General features: G+C 52.0%; 1 protein-coding gene across 5 annotated transcripts in view; it reads right to left on the reverse strand.

The window, feature by feature from the left end:
* The window catches only part of Ankrd6 (ankyrin repeat domain 6), a 157,198-nt gene that overhangs the window by 4,561 nt on the left and 138,919 nt on the right, over nt 1-13,718 (reverse strand). For all 5 annotated transcript variants that reach the window (XM_037202483.1, XM_037202484.1, XM_028872755.2 and 2 more), the window contains 7 exons: nt 12,007-12,105; nt 11,165-11,242; nt 7,896-8,000; nt 6,718-6,849; nt 6,201-6,386; nt 5,303-5,455; nt 1,078-1,191 (listed from right to left, as the gene is read on the reverse strand). In XM_037202483.1, coding sequence (XP_037058378.1) covers nt 1,078-1,191; nt 5,303-5,455; nt 6,201-6,386; nt 6,718-6,849; nt 7,896-8,000; nt 11,165-11,242; nt 12,007-12,105 — 867 coding nt within the window. The remainder of the gene's footprint in view (nt 1-1,077; nt 1,192-5,302; nt 5,456-6,200; nt 6,387-6,717; nt 6,850-7,895; nt 8,001-11,164; nt 11,243-12,006; nt 12,106-13,718) is intronic.

The raw sequence follows: 13,718 nt of genomic DNA on the forward strand, positions 1-13,718 counted from the left end.
ATGAACTTTTGGGGGACTGGAGAGATGGCTCAGTGGTTAGAGCAGACTGCTCTTCTAGAGAACCTGAGTTCGGCTCCCAGCACCCAGATATCAGTCTTTAACTCCAGTCCCAGGGGATCCCAGGGCACCAGGCACCCACATGAACAGACACAGATGCAGACAAAACACCCCCACACATAAATAAATAAAATAATCTTTAAACATTTATCTTAAAAGATTTACTTTACAAGCTGGTAAGATGGCTCAGTGGTGAAGACACTTGCTGCCAGGTCTGAAGATCTCAGTTCAGCCCCCAGAACCCACATGGTAGGAGCAGAGAACTGACTTCCTCAAGTCGTCCTGAGCTCCACACATGTGCCTTGTCATGCCCATCTTCTCTTTCCCTGCCCCCACCCCTTGATAAAAGTGTGTGTGTGTGTGTGTGTGTGTGTGTGTGTGTGTGTGTGTGTGTGAATGTATGCCACACGTGTGCATGTCGCACTGGAGAGGAGAAGAGTGAGGTACCCTGGAGCTGGAATTACAGACGGTTGTGAGTAAACCAGCGTGGGTGCTGGGTCCTCTGGAGAGCAGGACACACTTAACCACTAAGCCAACTCTCGAGTCCCCAGGAGTGAACTTTTAAATGATGACACTTGAGGTTACACGTGGCACATCGGAAGGTTAGCGATCATTCATCCTCCCACTGTTGTACCTCACCAAACCAAGGCTGTGAGTCACCGACCACTCACATGCCTACAGGCCCTGCACATCTTCCACACCAGGCAGGTTTGGCTGCTCCCACCAACCCACAGGCCCTCATCCCATTCCTGCTGACCTGGAAAGGCAGTAGACTCCTGAAGAGGAAACTGATGACCAGCCAGATCCCAGAACTGACTCTGGCAAAGATGGCCTTTCCAGCAGACTCAGCAAGAGCCTCCGACAGGACTACCTGCTCTTCGCTACAACTTTACTGGGGCTACAAAACCCACAGGCTGCAGAATGCAAACGGTCTTCACACCCTCAGCCTCTCGGACCTGCTAGACCTGGACCAGCGCGGTAGACATGCACGACTCGGCAGCGGAGGCCTGGCTGACTCACCTGCCGTTTCTCCCCCTCCTGCTTCTCGGCGGCTGCATGCCGCTGCAGGCGATTCAGGCACTCGGTTCTCTCTGCCGACAGGCGCTCCACCATCAGTTTGTCCAGAACACACATCTAGGGTTCAAGGAGACAGAGCATGCTGAAATGATCTAAGAATGGACTCTGGCTTCTACTCACGAGGAGCGTCCACACAACGGGCAGCCGACGTCAACGGCTCCTTCCATCCTAGTTTCACAGTATGAAACTCTAGCTTTTCAGAACTCCTGCACACACTTCCTGTAAGATCACTGTTGTCCCTTTTCCTCATCATAAGTCCCGAGTGCTTAATAGATCACGAGTTCACAGAAATACACAGCATAAGCAAATGTAGGGGGATTCTGATAGGTCCTGGAACGTAAGAGCCAAAGCTATCATAAGAACAACTATCTAAAAACCCCAGTGGATGCGTTTCCCGTCGCTTCACTAAGGGCAGTCAAAGCATGCATGGAAAAGGACCAGAAGCTATTTCAAAGATTGCTTAAGAGAACAAGTGATGGCCATCATTTAGTCAAAGACCTTTCTGGGGCCTTGTAGCATTTCCTGTAGGGCCCCAATTCCCATGCTAGACCAAGCTCACTGATCCGACAAGGCCCCAAACAGAGAACGAAGCGAGAAGGAGCCACCCACAAGGACTCACTGGTGATGCTCACGGACTGTCACAGAGAGGCTGTACCAGTTCCAGAAGGGGTGGGTGAGCCTCCTCTCTTGTGTCTCTTGGTTTTGTTTTTTTTTTTTTGGGGGGGGTGGGGAACTGCTTACTCTCCCTATTTCCAGGATGCCTTCTCCTCCTCGTCTACTGGAGAAACATCCACACCCAAGAAGCAGGTGTGCAGGGCTTCTTGAAAAGTGACAGCATTGGCCCAGGCACCTGACTTAACACTGTCAGCTCATGTCCTGTCCTTGACACTTGGAAAGAGGACTGACCTGCCAATCTGCCATCCTCCCCACATTACCAGGAGGCCCTAAGGATCTAGCTTTCTATCTGGCACAGTCCTTTGAGGGTACAGACTGGCTAATACATCATGACCTGAAGAGTTTTCAAATATTCTTTCCACAAAATGCAAGAGGTAAGTAAGTCAGAAAAAATGTTCAGCCTCAGTGGGCAGGGTGGTACACCCTTTATCCCAGCATACTGGAGGCAGAGACAGGAGGGCCTCTCTGAGTTCCAGGTCAGCCTTGTCTACATAGCAAGTTCTAGGCCAACCAGAGTTACACAGTGAGATACTGTCTGAAAGAGGGAGAGAGAATGTGTGTTAGTACAGCTTCACCAGAGAGAGAGAGAGAGAGTTAGTTCAGCAATGTCCATTGAACACAAACTTGAAAAAGTAAAATATTAAATGATGGCAAGAATTTGAGACAGAACCTCAGATCCTGGTGGAATATAAATAGGTGCCACCTGTCTGGGAGGTAACCTGCCAGCATCACCAAGAGCCTCGAGCATTAATGTTGGACCAAATTATCCTAATGCTAAGCCCAAGTCTGAGAATGGGCCAGCAAGATGACTCAGTAGGTAAAGACATCTGCCACCAAGACTGAGAACCTGAATTCAGTCCCTGGGACTCACAGGGGAGGAGAGACTAGTTATCCTCTGACCTCCACCAACTCGCGCACGCGCACGCGCACACGCACACGCGCACACACACACACACACACACACACACACACACACACACACACACAATTAAATGTAAAAACATTTTAAAGTCTGAGAAGTATCCAAAAAACACATATGCAAACTTTCATCTTAATATTATTCATAAGCGTAGGAAAAAATCTAATAATAAGTGCTTAAGTAAATTATGTTGCATTACTAGACGAATGTTATGCAGCTAAAGACACGGGAACGTGCTTGTGAGGTATAGAACTGAGGGAAAGGATATGCAAATATCCTCCTCCCACACAGCGCTGCACCTTGAAGCACACTGCAGGATGGGAAAGAAGGCTGCCTGAAGGGTCCATGTGGATCCAGAGATCGTCATGGCGGGTCTGAGCGCTAAAGAAAGCCTCCAAGGAGGAGGAAGCAAGCCCGAGGTGGTGGTGCTAGGAATCACATTCCTTCAATGGGGAGCACTTCCCCCAGACATATTATTCTATCTGTCTCCTTAAAGTGTAGCTTAGTGAAAAATCCTACTCACTGCACATTTCCTGTTAGTGACAGGAAAGTGTACTTTCACAGCGGAAGAGAACAAGGGCCCACCTTAGCATCAGCTCCGTGAAGCACCCTGACGCTGCCCGGATGTAGAGGGCAGTCTGGAGTTCACACTGCAAACCACGACTATGCTTGCAGTATTTATTGGATCCTACGTAACTGTGTTGAACCCTGGTCACAGACTTTAGCAGCAGCTCTTGGAGGTTTTGCTCCTCACAAGCTTGAGGGATCCACTCAGAATTCCAGTCATGGTCATTAAACTCAACTCAGTGAGTCAGGAATAGGCCCAAGAATTCACCTCGCCAGCCTCCGCTGCTGCTGCCGCCTAGGGACCACACTCTCGGAACCGTGAACCACGGCCTCAGGCCTTTCTGTTGGTGGATGTGCAGGGATGAAGATACAACTCAAACACCCACGAGGAAACTAGGGAAGAGATCCAGAGGGCAGCCGGTCCTGTACGACAACTGGCATGGATGCTCCGAAGAGACAGACAGCTGGGAGGGACTGGGAGCCTCTCAGAGAGAGCACAGAACCCAGCAGTCAGGTGCACAAAGGACCCTGCGCTAAGATTAAACTGAACAGCTGGGTGGGCAGCATGCACCACCCATCCCCGCCACGTGATAAGTCTGAGGACAGCCTGGGCTACTTGAGACTTTGTCTCAAAGGGTTAAATAAATAAATAACCTATGGAAAACAACTAAATAAAATACTTAGGGACAACTGAGAGAGTCTGAACATGAACTGGATATGGTGTAATTATCGTTGATTCTCTTAGATGTGATGAATTTTGTGCTTATCCCTAGGGGGCACACTGAGCTACTGAGAGGTAATATGGCAGGTAATATAGCGACTCAGTCTCCCCCAGTGTGAGAAGAGGGACCAGTGAGGCAGTAAGAGCGACTCAGAGCAGCAGACTAAGAACTGAAGCTGGATGTGGGGCCCATGTTTCCAACCCCAGCACTTGGAAGGGGATCAGAGTTCAAGACCAACCTGGGCCACAGAGTGTCACTTTGTCTTAAGACCAAAACGGAAAATCGGTTGACTCTCAGTATGAGTATAAATGCATCTGCTATTTCCTTATCCTCTTCTCTCAGCTTTTCCTGATAAAAAGCTGAACAAAGGAGCTGGTGGTGTACCTCACTCGGTAAGTGCCTGCTTAACGCGCAGGAAGCCCTGGGTTCAGAACCCAGCGCGTGAGACCAGATGTGCAGACCTGCAACCCAGCCTTCGGGCAGGGGAGGTGGAAGGTCAGAAGTCTGAGGCCTCCTTAGCTACAAAGGGAGTCTGAGGCAAGCCTGGCGCCAGAAACCCAGTCTCAGAAGAACATAGATGAAGAAAATAAATTTGAATATCAATAGTTTTTCTTTTTTAATCACTAGAGGCTTGTGGGTAATTTGCTTTTCTCGCTGTCTGTTTTTCTTTTCTCTTTCTTTAAAAAAAATGCTCTATAATGGGAATATATTGTCTGCCTTCCTTCCTTCCTTTTTTCTTTTTCGTCTTGTTTGTTTGTTTTTGTTTTTTGTTTTTAGAGACAGGCTTTCTCTTTGTAGCCTTTGGCTGTCCTGGAACTCCCTCTGTAGACCAGCCTGGCCTGGAACTCAGAGATCCACCTGCCTCTGCCTCCCAAGTGCTGGGATTAAAGGTGTGTACCACCATTGCCCAGATTCTCTCCCTCCCTCCCTCCCTCCCTCCCTCTCTCTTGTCTCTTTCTGTCTCTCTCTGTGTCTCTGTCTGTCTGTGTCTCTTTCTTTCTTCCTTTCCTTCCTTCCTTTCTCTCTTTCTCTCTTTCTCTCTTTCTTTTTCTTCCTGGAGACAAAGCCTCACCATTGCCCAGATGTCCTGGAATTTGTGATCCCCCTGACTCAGCTTCCTATGTGCTGGCATTACAGGCATGGGCCACTATGCCTGGCAGGAACACCTAGCTTTTATAACCCTAACTTTCCTCCTGTGCCCCAGGCTGAGCCACACGGAAGCCCTAACATCTCTGAATGTCTTCTGCCTTCACCCCTGTTGTGGGGAGGCTGAGCACTGGCTTACTTGGTGCTGGGTCTTGCTCTCCATCTGTCCCAGCTTTGTGTTCACTTTATCCTGCACCGATCCCAGCTCGGCTTTTATCTCCTCCACAGTCGCCTCCAACTGGTTCTCCAGCTTGTGGATTAGAGGTTCACAGCGACAACCCTTTATTGGTGCCCCCATGGAAAAATCCAGGCATGTACATCTGTAATCCCAGAGCTGTGGGGGCAGAGACAGGAGGATCACTGGGACTTGCTGGCCTCCAGCTTCAGTGAAAGACCCTGTCTCAAAGGAATAAGATGTAAAGTGATAGAGCAGGGAACCCAGCACCCTCCGCTGGCTTCTGCAAGTACACACACAGGAGTGTGCACTCAAATACATACACACAATCTATCACACACAAATATTCTCTCTCTCTCTCTCTTACACACACACACACACACACACACACACACGGGGGGGGGGGGAGGGACAGACAGACAGAGAGGTAGACATTAGCAAATTAGGCCTTCTTTATTCAAAAATCATCTTGGGTAACCGCCACGCCACGCAGGATGCCAGGGGGAGACGGGAAGACTAAGAGGACAAAACTCATCCCCAAGCTAGTTTTGGAATATACCATTGATTGAGCTTTGGGTCCAAAGGCACGAAGATTCAGAGGGTAAGGCATAGTACCTATCTTAAAGAGGCTTGAACCCGCCCCCTCTGGGGCCTCAAGACGGAAGTCCCCTAAGGATGGTACAGAATGCTACGGGCATTGATGCTTTCTGGGGCCTACATGGCATGGTACATCTACACCATCTGGATGGGGGGAGGGGCTTGTGGCTCACATCTGGCTAAGTCAAGCCCTGAGTGGCCATCGACCTCCAGGCACAGGCTTCAGCAGCCTTGGCATCTGCAGGCCACTGCAGCTGTGTGGTACCTGCATCACTTTGCCGTCCTCGCCCCGGTACAGTGTGTAGAGCTGGTACGCCCTGAACCCATGGGGCGGAGGTGGGGACCAGCATCGATGTCTGCTCTTCTTTTTGGGGTGGTGATGACTGTGTGGGTTCCTTTGGTGTCCTGGCTGTTGGTCTGCTGCTGGGGTGGGGTCAGATAGTGCTGACACCTGCGGGGAGGGAGAGCCACCGCTAAGTCCCGGCAACACCCGCTGGAGTGATCCTGCCGCCATTTCCCACCCCATGCAATGCTGCCTGGCATAACCCTGTCTCGAAAAGAAAAACTAAAGAACCCCACCTTGCTTCTGAGCTCAGAGCAGCACACCCAGAAACACGTGCACAGCCCTCTCCAGTGTCTGAAGCCGGTGGATTTCATACTTATGTTCATATTCCCAAACAGCCAACCGGAGGCATGGCGTCCCGCCTGGGTGAGTCACCACAGACCCTCCCCCAAGGCCACCCCAAATGTGCCCCCCTACCCGGCCCCTGCTTGCTCCTCACCTCTGGCCTTGACTTTCTCCTCCGGTCATCCTTTCTGGGCTCCTGGGAAGCTGATGGGCAATCTCTTCTAGCTTCCTCTTTTTGGGGGACAGCTTGCTCACTGCTGGGGGTGTCTCCTGCTGAGACACTTCCCTACAAACAAAAAGCCCCCAAATTGTTCCACTTGACCCTTTGGCCTCTGACCCCCGCGGGGTAAACTCGTGCTTACAAGACTCCATCCAATAGTGAAGTCATAGGGACATTAGCCAATGACAAGAGCTTTCTGCACGGTGGCCAGGCTCAGCAAGAGCCTCTGGCTGGCTGGGCTTTTATCTGGATGAAATGAAGTGGGCTCTTGGGTGCATACTTCGGGGCTTAGATCAAAGGTGTGCAGCACCACACCCAGATTAGTAACAACATCTTGTGTGTCCAAAAAGGTCTCTATATCATAGTCCCCGCCAAGGACTCTCAAAGAGCGGGGCACCTCACACACGTCTTTAATCTCAGCAGAGGCAGGTGGATCGGATCTCTGGGAGTTCAAGGCCAGCTTAGTCTAGCTAGCAAGTTCCAGACCAGCCAGGGCTACACAGTGAGACCTTGTCCCCTCAAAAAAAATTGACAAAGAATACCGTATTGCCCAATGCACAGTGGTACCTGCTGAGGGGTGAATCTCCATGTCAAGCTTGTATTCTATGTACTGTGCAATCCTGCTGTGCCCCGTGCCATGCTTTTCTGACTTACACGCAGAAGCCAGAGGAGTAGCCTTGCTCCATTCTCTAGTTAGAAACCGAGGAAGCAGGCTGCCCTAGTGGAGCCCAGAATCACCTAGAGAGCTTGTTCAAACAGGCAAGGTTGCCCCCACCCAGAGCTCCATTCCAGCAGGTCCAAGCTGAGTCCTGGGAATCTGCATTACTAACAAGGCCCCCAGGTCACAACATGGACACCCCAGCTGCGGAACCAAAGTTCTGCGTGATTCAGGGCATAGTAGAGTGTGTCCACTACGGGACGAAAGGCACAGACACCCGGGGCACACAGGGAGGCTGGAGGGCACTCTCACCCCACATACACACAAGGACACAGGATCTGGAATGATGGACAGACAGGGACATAAGGAAGGGGCAGTGGGAAGGACCCGTCAAGGAGGGCAGCAGCGGGGCTAGGCAAGCGGGCAGCTGAGGTCTGTGGCAGGGCCCCTATACCTTGCTCTGCGCCACCTCATCTCTGGGCACAGACTGCGCCCTCCTCTCTTCCTTGAGTCTCTCTCTCCTTTTCCTCAGGCTTCGCCCACGACTAAAGCGCAAGATCTGAAAGAGACAGACACCATCGCTGCAGGGATGAAGGAATGAGGCATCAACACGTGGCAGAGTGCCCTGGGCGTGGCTCTCTGGCCTCACAGGACCCACAGCCTGGTGGGAAACACTAGGAGCCACAGAAAACTCTGGACTTCCTCTACCCCCTTAGTCTTGTGCTGAGCACAAAAGGGACCCAGAAATGGGTGGTACATTGTCTCTGATCACAAGAGACTTCTGTGATGATAATAACAGGCATTTATGTGCTAGGCTGGCACGGCCAGATAGGTGTGCATAGCCTAACTCCTGAGAAAGCCACTTACGTAAAAACCAGGGTAGGAATGGCATGTCAGGAGGTGGCCCTGCTCCAGACAGCCTGGTTTTCCACCTTGCAGTTCCCTTGACCAAAGTGTGTGCAAAAAACCCGTCAGTTTAATTCTGACATCACTGAGGTGTATCTGTCGGCCTTCAGACTAACTGGCTCCCGAAGGAGGACTGTACCTGCCCCTATCAATGCGTAAAGCAGGAGGAACCAACAAGGGCATGGGACAGTGATATTGAGGGACCCAGCAGCAACTGGACAAGGAGTTTTAGCACATGGTTTTGGATGCTCGGGACTCCTTCTCATCAAATGCAAGAACAGGGAGCTGCTGGGGTCAGCCGGGAACAGGAGGTGGCTGTACCTGCCATCACTGCCTGTCCTTAGCCACTGCACACAGACCTGAGGCACCAAGAACCTTCGACCTCTGGCCCACGGTATGTATGTAAGAATATAAAAGTCTCAGAGCCTGCTGGTGACAGTTCAGACTCGGCGGTAAGTCTGACAAAGTGACCGGTGCTCACTGCTCACCGTGTGTGGAATCTTACATCGGCACAGCTGACCTCAGGCCTGAAATTCTTCACATCTGTGAACCACAGCTGTCATCTATGACAAGTGACACAAAGCAGCGGCAGCAAGTGTCCTCCACTGACTGAAGAGAACTGCAAGGCCCACAGCCTTTCTCAGGGTAACGCGGGCCAAACAGAACATCGGCAGCGCTTTCCAGACTACAGGAGTCTGTGAACGCTGGCCCAGAGGCCTTGGGAAAAGGCCTCTTCTCAGTACTGCTGTGGCCACCATACTTAACTAAAGACTTCAACGAAAGGATTTTTCTTTACAGACAAAGCAGGTTGTGTGTGAACTACAGACAACAAAAACATGATGCAAAGAACGTATTATGTCACGTATGAGCTCCACAGGCATGCCGTGCCCACAGGGGCCAGAAGAAGGCACTGGATGCTGGGAACTGGAGTTACAGATGGCTGTAAGCGCCTGTGTGGGTGCTGAGAACTGGACCCGGGTCTTCTGCAAGAGCAACCACTGCTCTCAGCTCCCAGACCATCTCTCCAGCCCCTAGGCCATGCTTCAACAGGAATGCAAAGGAGACCAGTTCAGGAAGAGAGCGAAGGTGAAGATCCTGGAGTTCTGCAAGCCAGCGGCCAGGTGGACTGAAAACACAGCGCTCTCTGTGTGCCTGGTGAATTCTGCCCCCCACAAGACCTGCTGCCCTACAGGCATGTGACTGGGGAGAGGGCTGAGTGGGTATCAAACTGCCGAAACTCCTGACCTTCTCTACTTTCTGACTGTGACAGACCAGCGTTTTCCTATATTTCACAAAGCTGGAATGGGGTCCTAGGACCCTGACTAGGGGCAACAAATGCATGAAGAACACACAGGCACACAGACACATGGCCACACAGACATGCGAAGCTGAGATCGGCTTGGCTGTGCTCACTCTGATGGAGCGGCTGCAACACCCTAGAAGCTCAGCCTGTTTATTATACAGTTGAACAGGGAGGTGGGCAGGGTTTATGATATCCAACTGGACAAGGTGGCAGGTTTAGCTAATCTGAGTATGCGCAGTCTCTGTAGGGGGACAGTGCTCAGATCGTAAATATCTGTGGGGGAGAAGCTTTGGTGGACAGTTTTTGCGTACACTCTCAGCACCCACTCATGGACCAGGAGGGTTTTGAGTCCCTCTATTCTCAGCTTGGGGGCTCATTGGCTTTGCCCTCCCTCCATCATCACCCGGGGCAGGCTCTGCTGCTTCCACGGGTCTGAGGCATCGGGGTCCTTGACACGGCCATTCTTATGTCAACAACCCACATCCCCTCGGGATTCACATGCTCCCTACAGCGGGGCATTATACTTCGAGCAGCTTCTCACACCTGCTGCTCACATCAGCGGGCATGGATGTCCAGACACCACTGAGTAGCACCAGCTCCATGTGCAAGAGGGTGGTCCCTCTTACAAAAGAGAAGAACCGTCGACAGCCTGGAAGCTGCTGCCAGGCACTTGAGCGTGTCTTTAAAATTAAGTGAAAGGAGGGTCTTGTGATATGCTGGGCCCGGGAACTAGCAGCATGGTTAGTTAGGCTCATGAACCCCGAGCCTCAATAAGCTGGACAGATCAGCGTTCCCAGCCTTGCTCTGGACTAGCCTGCCGTCCCAACAGTGATTGCTTCCACTGGAACGAGTAATGGTGAACACTACAGAGCATCGTCCTGTCTTAGCTCTGGCATGGAAAGGGGAGGCCCAATTACAGAGAAACTGTCTGGGGAGGATGTAAGTACGAAGGGAGAAAAGTTGTGATTTCAGGGTGCCAGAATTACAAATTCCTTATGGTTACCTAATGTCAACTTCAGTCAATGACATCAGCCATCATTTCAGAGCAAAGACCAAAGTACCCAGATTCATTTAACAAGAGGGGAGACTCAATCTGCACCTCACTGCCCCCCGCGGCTATTTACTGTTCTAGCTGGACAGGATGGTCCCCTGACCTACATTTCCGGGAAACGCCCCCTCACTCCTCCAAGGCCTTTGTCCCATGTGTTACAGGAGGGACCAGCCGTACCTCAGCCACAGCCTTCTCCTACAGTGTTTTAAACTGGAACTTCTCCCTTCGATGGGCAGCTGAGAAGGGAGAGTCCAGGAAGCTCGGGGTAGCAAGATCACATCCCAGCGAGAGAATGGCACCCTGGGTAACGAGCAGGGCTTGGCGCCACATAGACGCGCTGCCCTGCCTCGCTTCTTAGCCCATCAATTCTTACTCATTTTCACCTGGCTTCAACAGATCACAGCCAGCGGCACCCCAGCAACTGTGCAGACCCACATGATCAGCGAGATGCTGTGACTCCTACCTGGGGAGCCTTGGTGAGTAGCAGGGCAACTTCGGGATTGTTGTGGTAGCGGGCAGTCTCCAGGGGGGTCTGGCCTGCCTGAGGAAAGACGCAGGGAAGACAGGTGAGAAAGGGACCCCAGGAGTGGGCAGGTCCACTCTCCATCACACTCGGCCTCAGCTCGGCAGTGGCGTATATCAGCAATGCTCATTAAAGCCTCTTAGCCTCAGAGGGCAGGACATGCATGTCTGTTGAGCGACACAGAGGATCCGAAAATCCACCTATGGGCACAAACTCACCCACAGGCGCAGTCTCAGCACAGAGCTACAGCCGCGATACAGACTGCAAGATCAAACGCCAGCAGTGGTTGTCAGCGGGATTCCAAAGGAGAGTGTGTCCTGGTCACCATGCACAAGGTAAGTAACTACAGCACCAGGCCAGATCAGAGCTATAATGGAGGGGGAGGGTGGTGTGGGGGCAGGGTGAGCTAGCCACAGAGATAATCCTAGCTTCAGTGCCCCAGAGCCTTGGAGGAAGAAGGGTGCTGGCTCGGGGTCCTACAGAAATGACCAGGCCTACGGAGAAAGGGAAGGATGGGAGGGCAGAGTCCTGGAGAGCAGACAGGGAGTTCTGAGCTGGGTTCACACTGGCCAGGAGGCCATCTTGAGGCCCGCACACGAGCTGCTGAGAACCCCTCAGAACTCTCTGTGCTCACCCCAGCCCAGTGTCTCAAAGTGTTAAGTCCCAGGGCTGCTCAGAGCCGGCCCAATCCCGATGAGCATCCCAGCACCTGTGGAGGGTGACGCTCACTGAATCTCGAGGGGCTGGGAGTCTGTGAAACTCACCACTGTGGTTCAACTTACGTTGTTCACAATGGTCGTGTCAGCGCCAGCTTCCAGCAGGATTTTAACTACCTTCTTGTGATTTAGGGCAGCAGCCACATGGAGGGCTGTGTCTCCAGCCTGAAAGCGACCAGAAGACAGCTTGCTAAACTCACATATTTGTTCCTGGCTAACTATGCATCTCTACCTGGGCCCCTAAACAGGATTTACCCCACAAACATGAAGCTTACTGTGAAAGCCTTGACGAGACCCCCAAAGCTAAGTGGTCAATGCATTCATTCATAACATCGAGTCCAGAAGCTACAGGCCAGGGCCACATATGTAGAGGTGAAGAGGACCAATTGGGTTGCTGAGAACGGAGGGCCTCTGAGCCTCTGGGAGGCAGGCTGGGGGGCTAAGAGCATGTCACCCAGAGCTCTGGACTCTGTGTATCAGCCCAGGGAGGTCAGAGTTAGCACTTGGCTTCTGAGCTGTGACTGAGGAAAAGCTGAGAGAGGACTTATGCCTGGCCTTCATGGACCAGGGAGCCTGGGACTGGTCATCCGCAGGCTCGGTCAGGTGGGTCACCAAGGCCTGGGCTTTGGTTAAGGCTGACTGTTTTCTACACTTCCCCTTCCAGCCTCTACGTTTTCATATTCTCTTTATATGAAGTATTCCCGGATGATGAGCCCTGAAATGAAGCCAGTTCCCAAAGACAGGCTGTCATTTCCACAGGGAAGGACAGATATGGGCCAGACAAACCCAGGAGAATTGAGATTCATCCTCCCCTGCCAGAGCAGACAGAGCCTCAGTCTGCATTCACGGGCGGTGTGAAAATCCAGCCATCTCTGAGGAGAGGCAGAGGCCTATTTCACCCACACCACTAGCTGCGTGTGTTGAGGAAATGACTCCGCATCTTGAGAAGTGCTGAGGCCAGGGTCCCACTCCTGGACTGGGCTCCCCTCGGGTATAGTGTGGGTGGGATGTGGGGATTTCTGAGGGTGAGGTTGAGATGGGAGGCTTTTTATTTTTTCTGTTTTTTAAGTTCCAGGGTGACTGTCACTTGCTGCTAAAGGCTGGTGGGTGGGGACTGAAAGGTGGGTAGCCTCTGACCTGGAAGCTATTGGGAAATGGCTTTTGACCAGTTAATGGTTCTTAACCTGGCACACCTTCAGGAGGGAGATGTGCAAAAGTATTCTGCTGAACCCAAAGCACAGAGATTTGGGCTCCTTAACATGGGGTGGGGGACCCAGGGTGGCTCATAATGTCCCTGACGGCTCTCATAAGCCGCCAGGGAGGCTCAAAGCCACTGTTATAGGTATGTTTAATCTGTCCCACAATCCAGTTTTAATTCCAGGTTTATGCACACAGTCCCCCTCAAAGGCAAATAGAAACGGGGGCCTCAGCAGCTCACACAGAAGGGCAGAGCAGGGAACGGAAGAGCAGAACCCATGAGACGCCCCGTTCCCTCGCTCCCCTCCCACACCCCACTCCTCTTTGTAGGTTTTTTTCTTGATACCATCACAAGATTGTATAAGCACAAGTCACAGGCAGAGCTCCCAGAAATGTTCAGCATGTAACTGTGGTGATCCATCCGCACAGCAATGGATGGGTACATGTCCAAGGATGGAGGCAGCCAGGTAAGCCAGGGCCATTGCAACCGTGAGATCCCCATACGGAAAAGTACTGGTGGAGTCCCAGACAAGCCAGAGGGCAACACCTCCCAGCAGCCTCTACCCCGTCTGTACCCCGTG

This window comes from Peromyscus leucopus, chromosome 2 (genome assembly GCF_004664715.2).
Source record: "Peromyscus leucopus breed LL Stock chromosome 2, UCI_PerLeu_2.1, whole genome shotgun sequence".
Classification (NCBI taxonomy): domain Eukaryota; kingdom Metazoa; phylum Chordata; class Mammalia; order Rodentia; family Cricetidae; genus Peromyscus; species Peromyscus leucopus.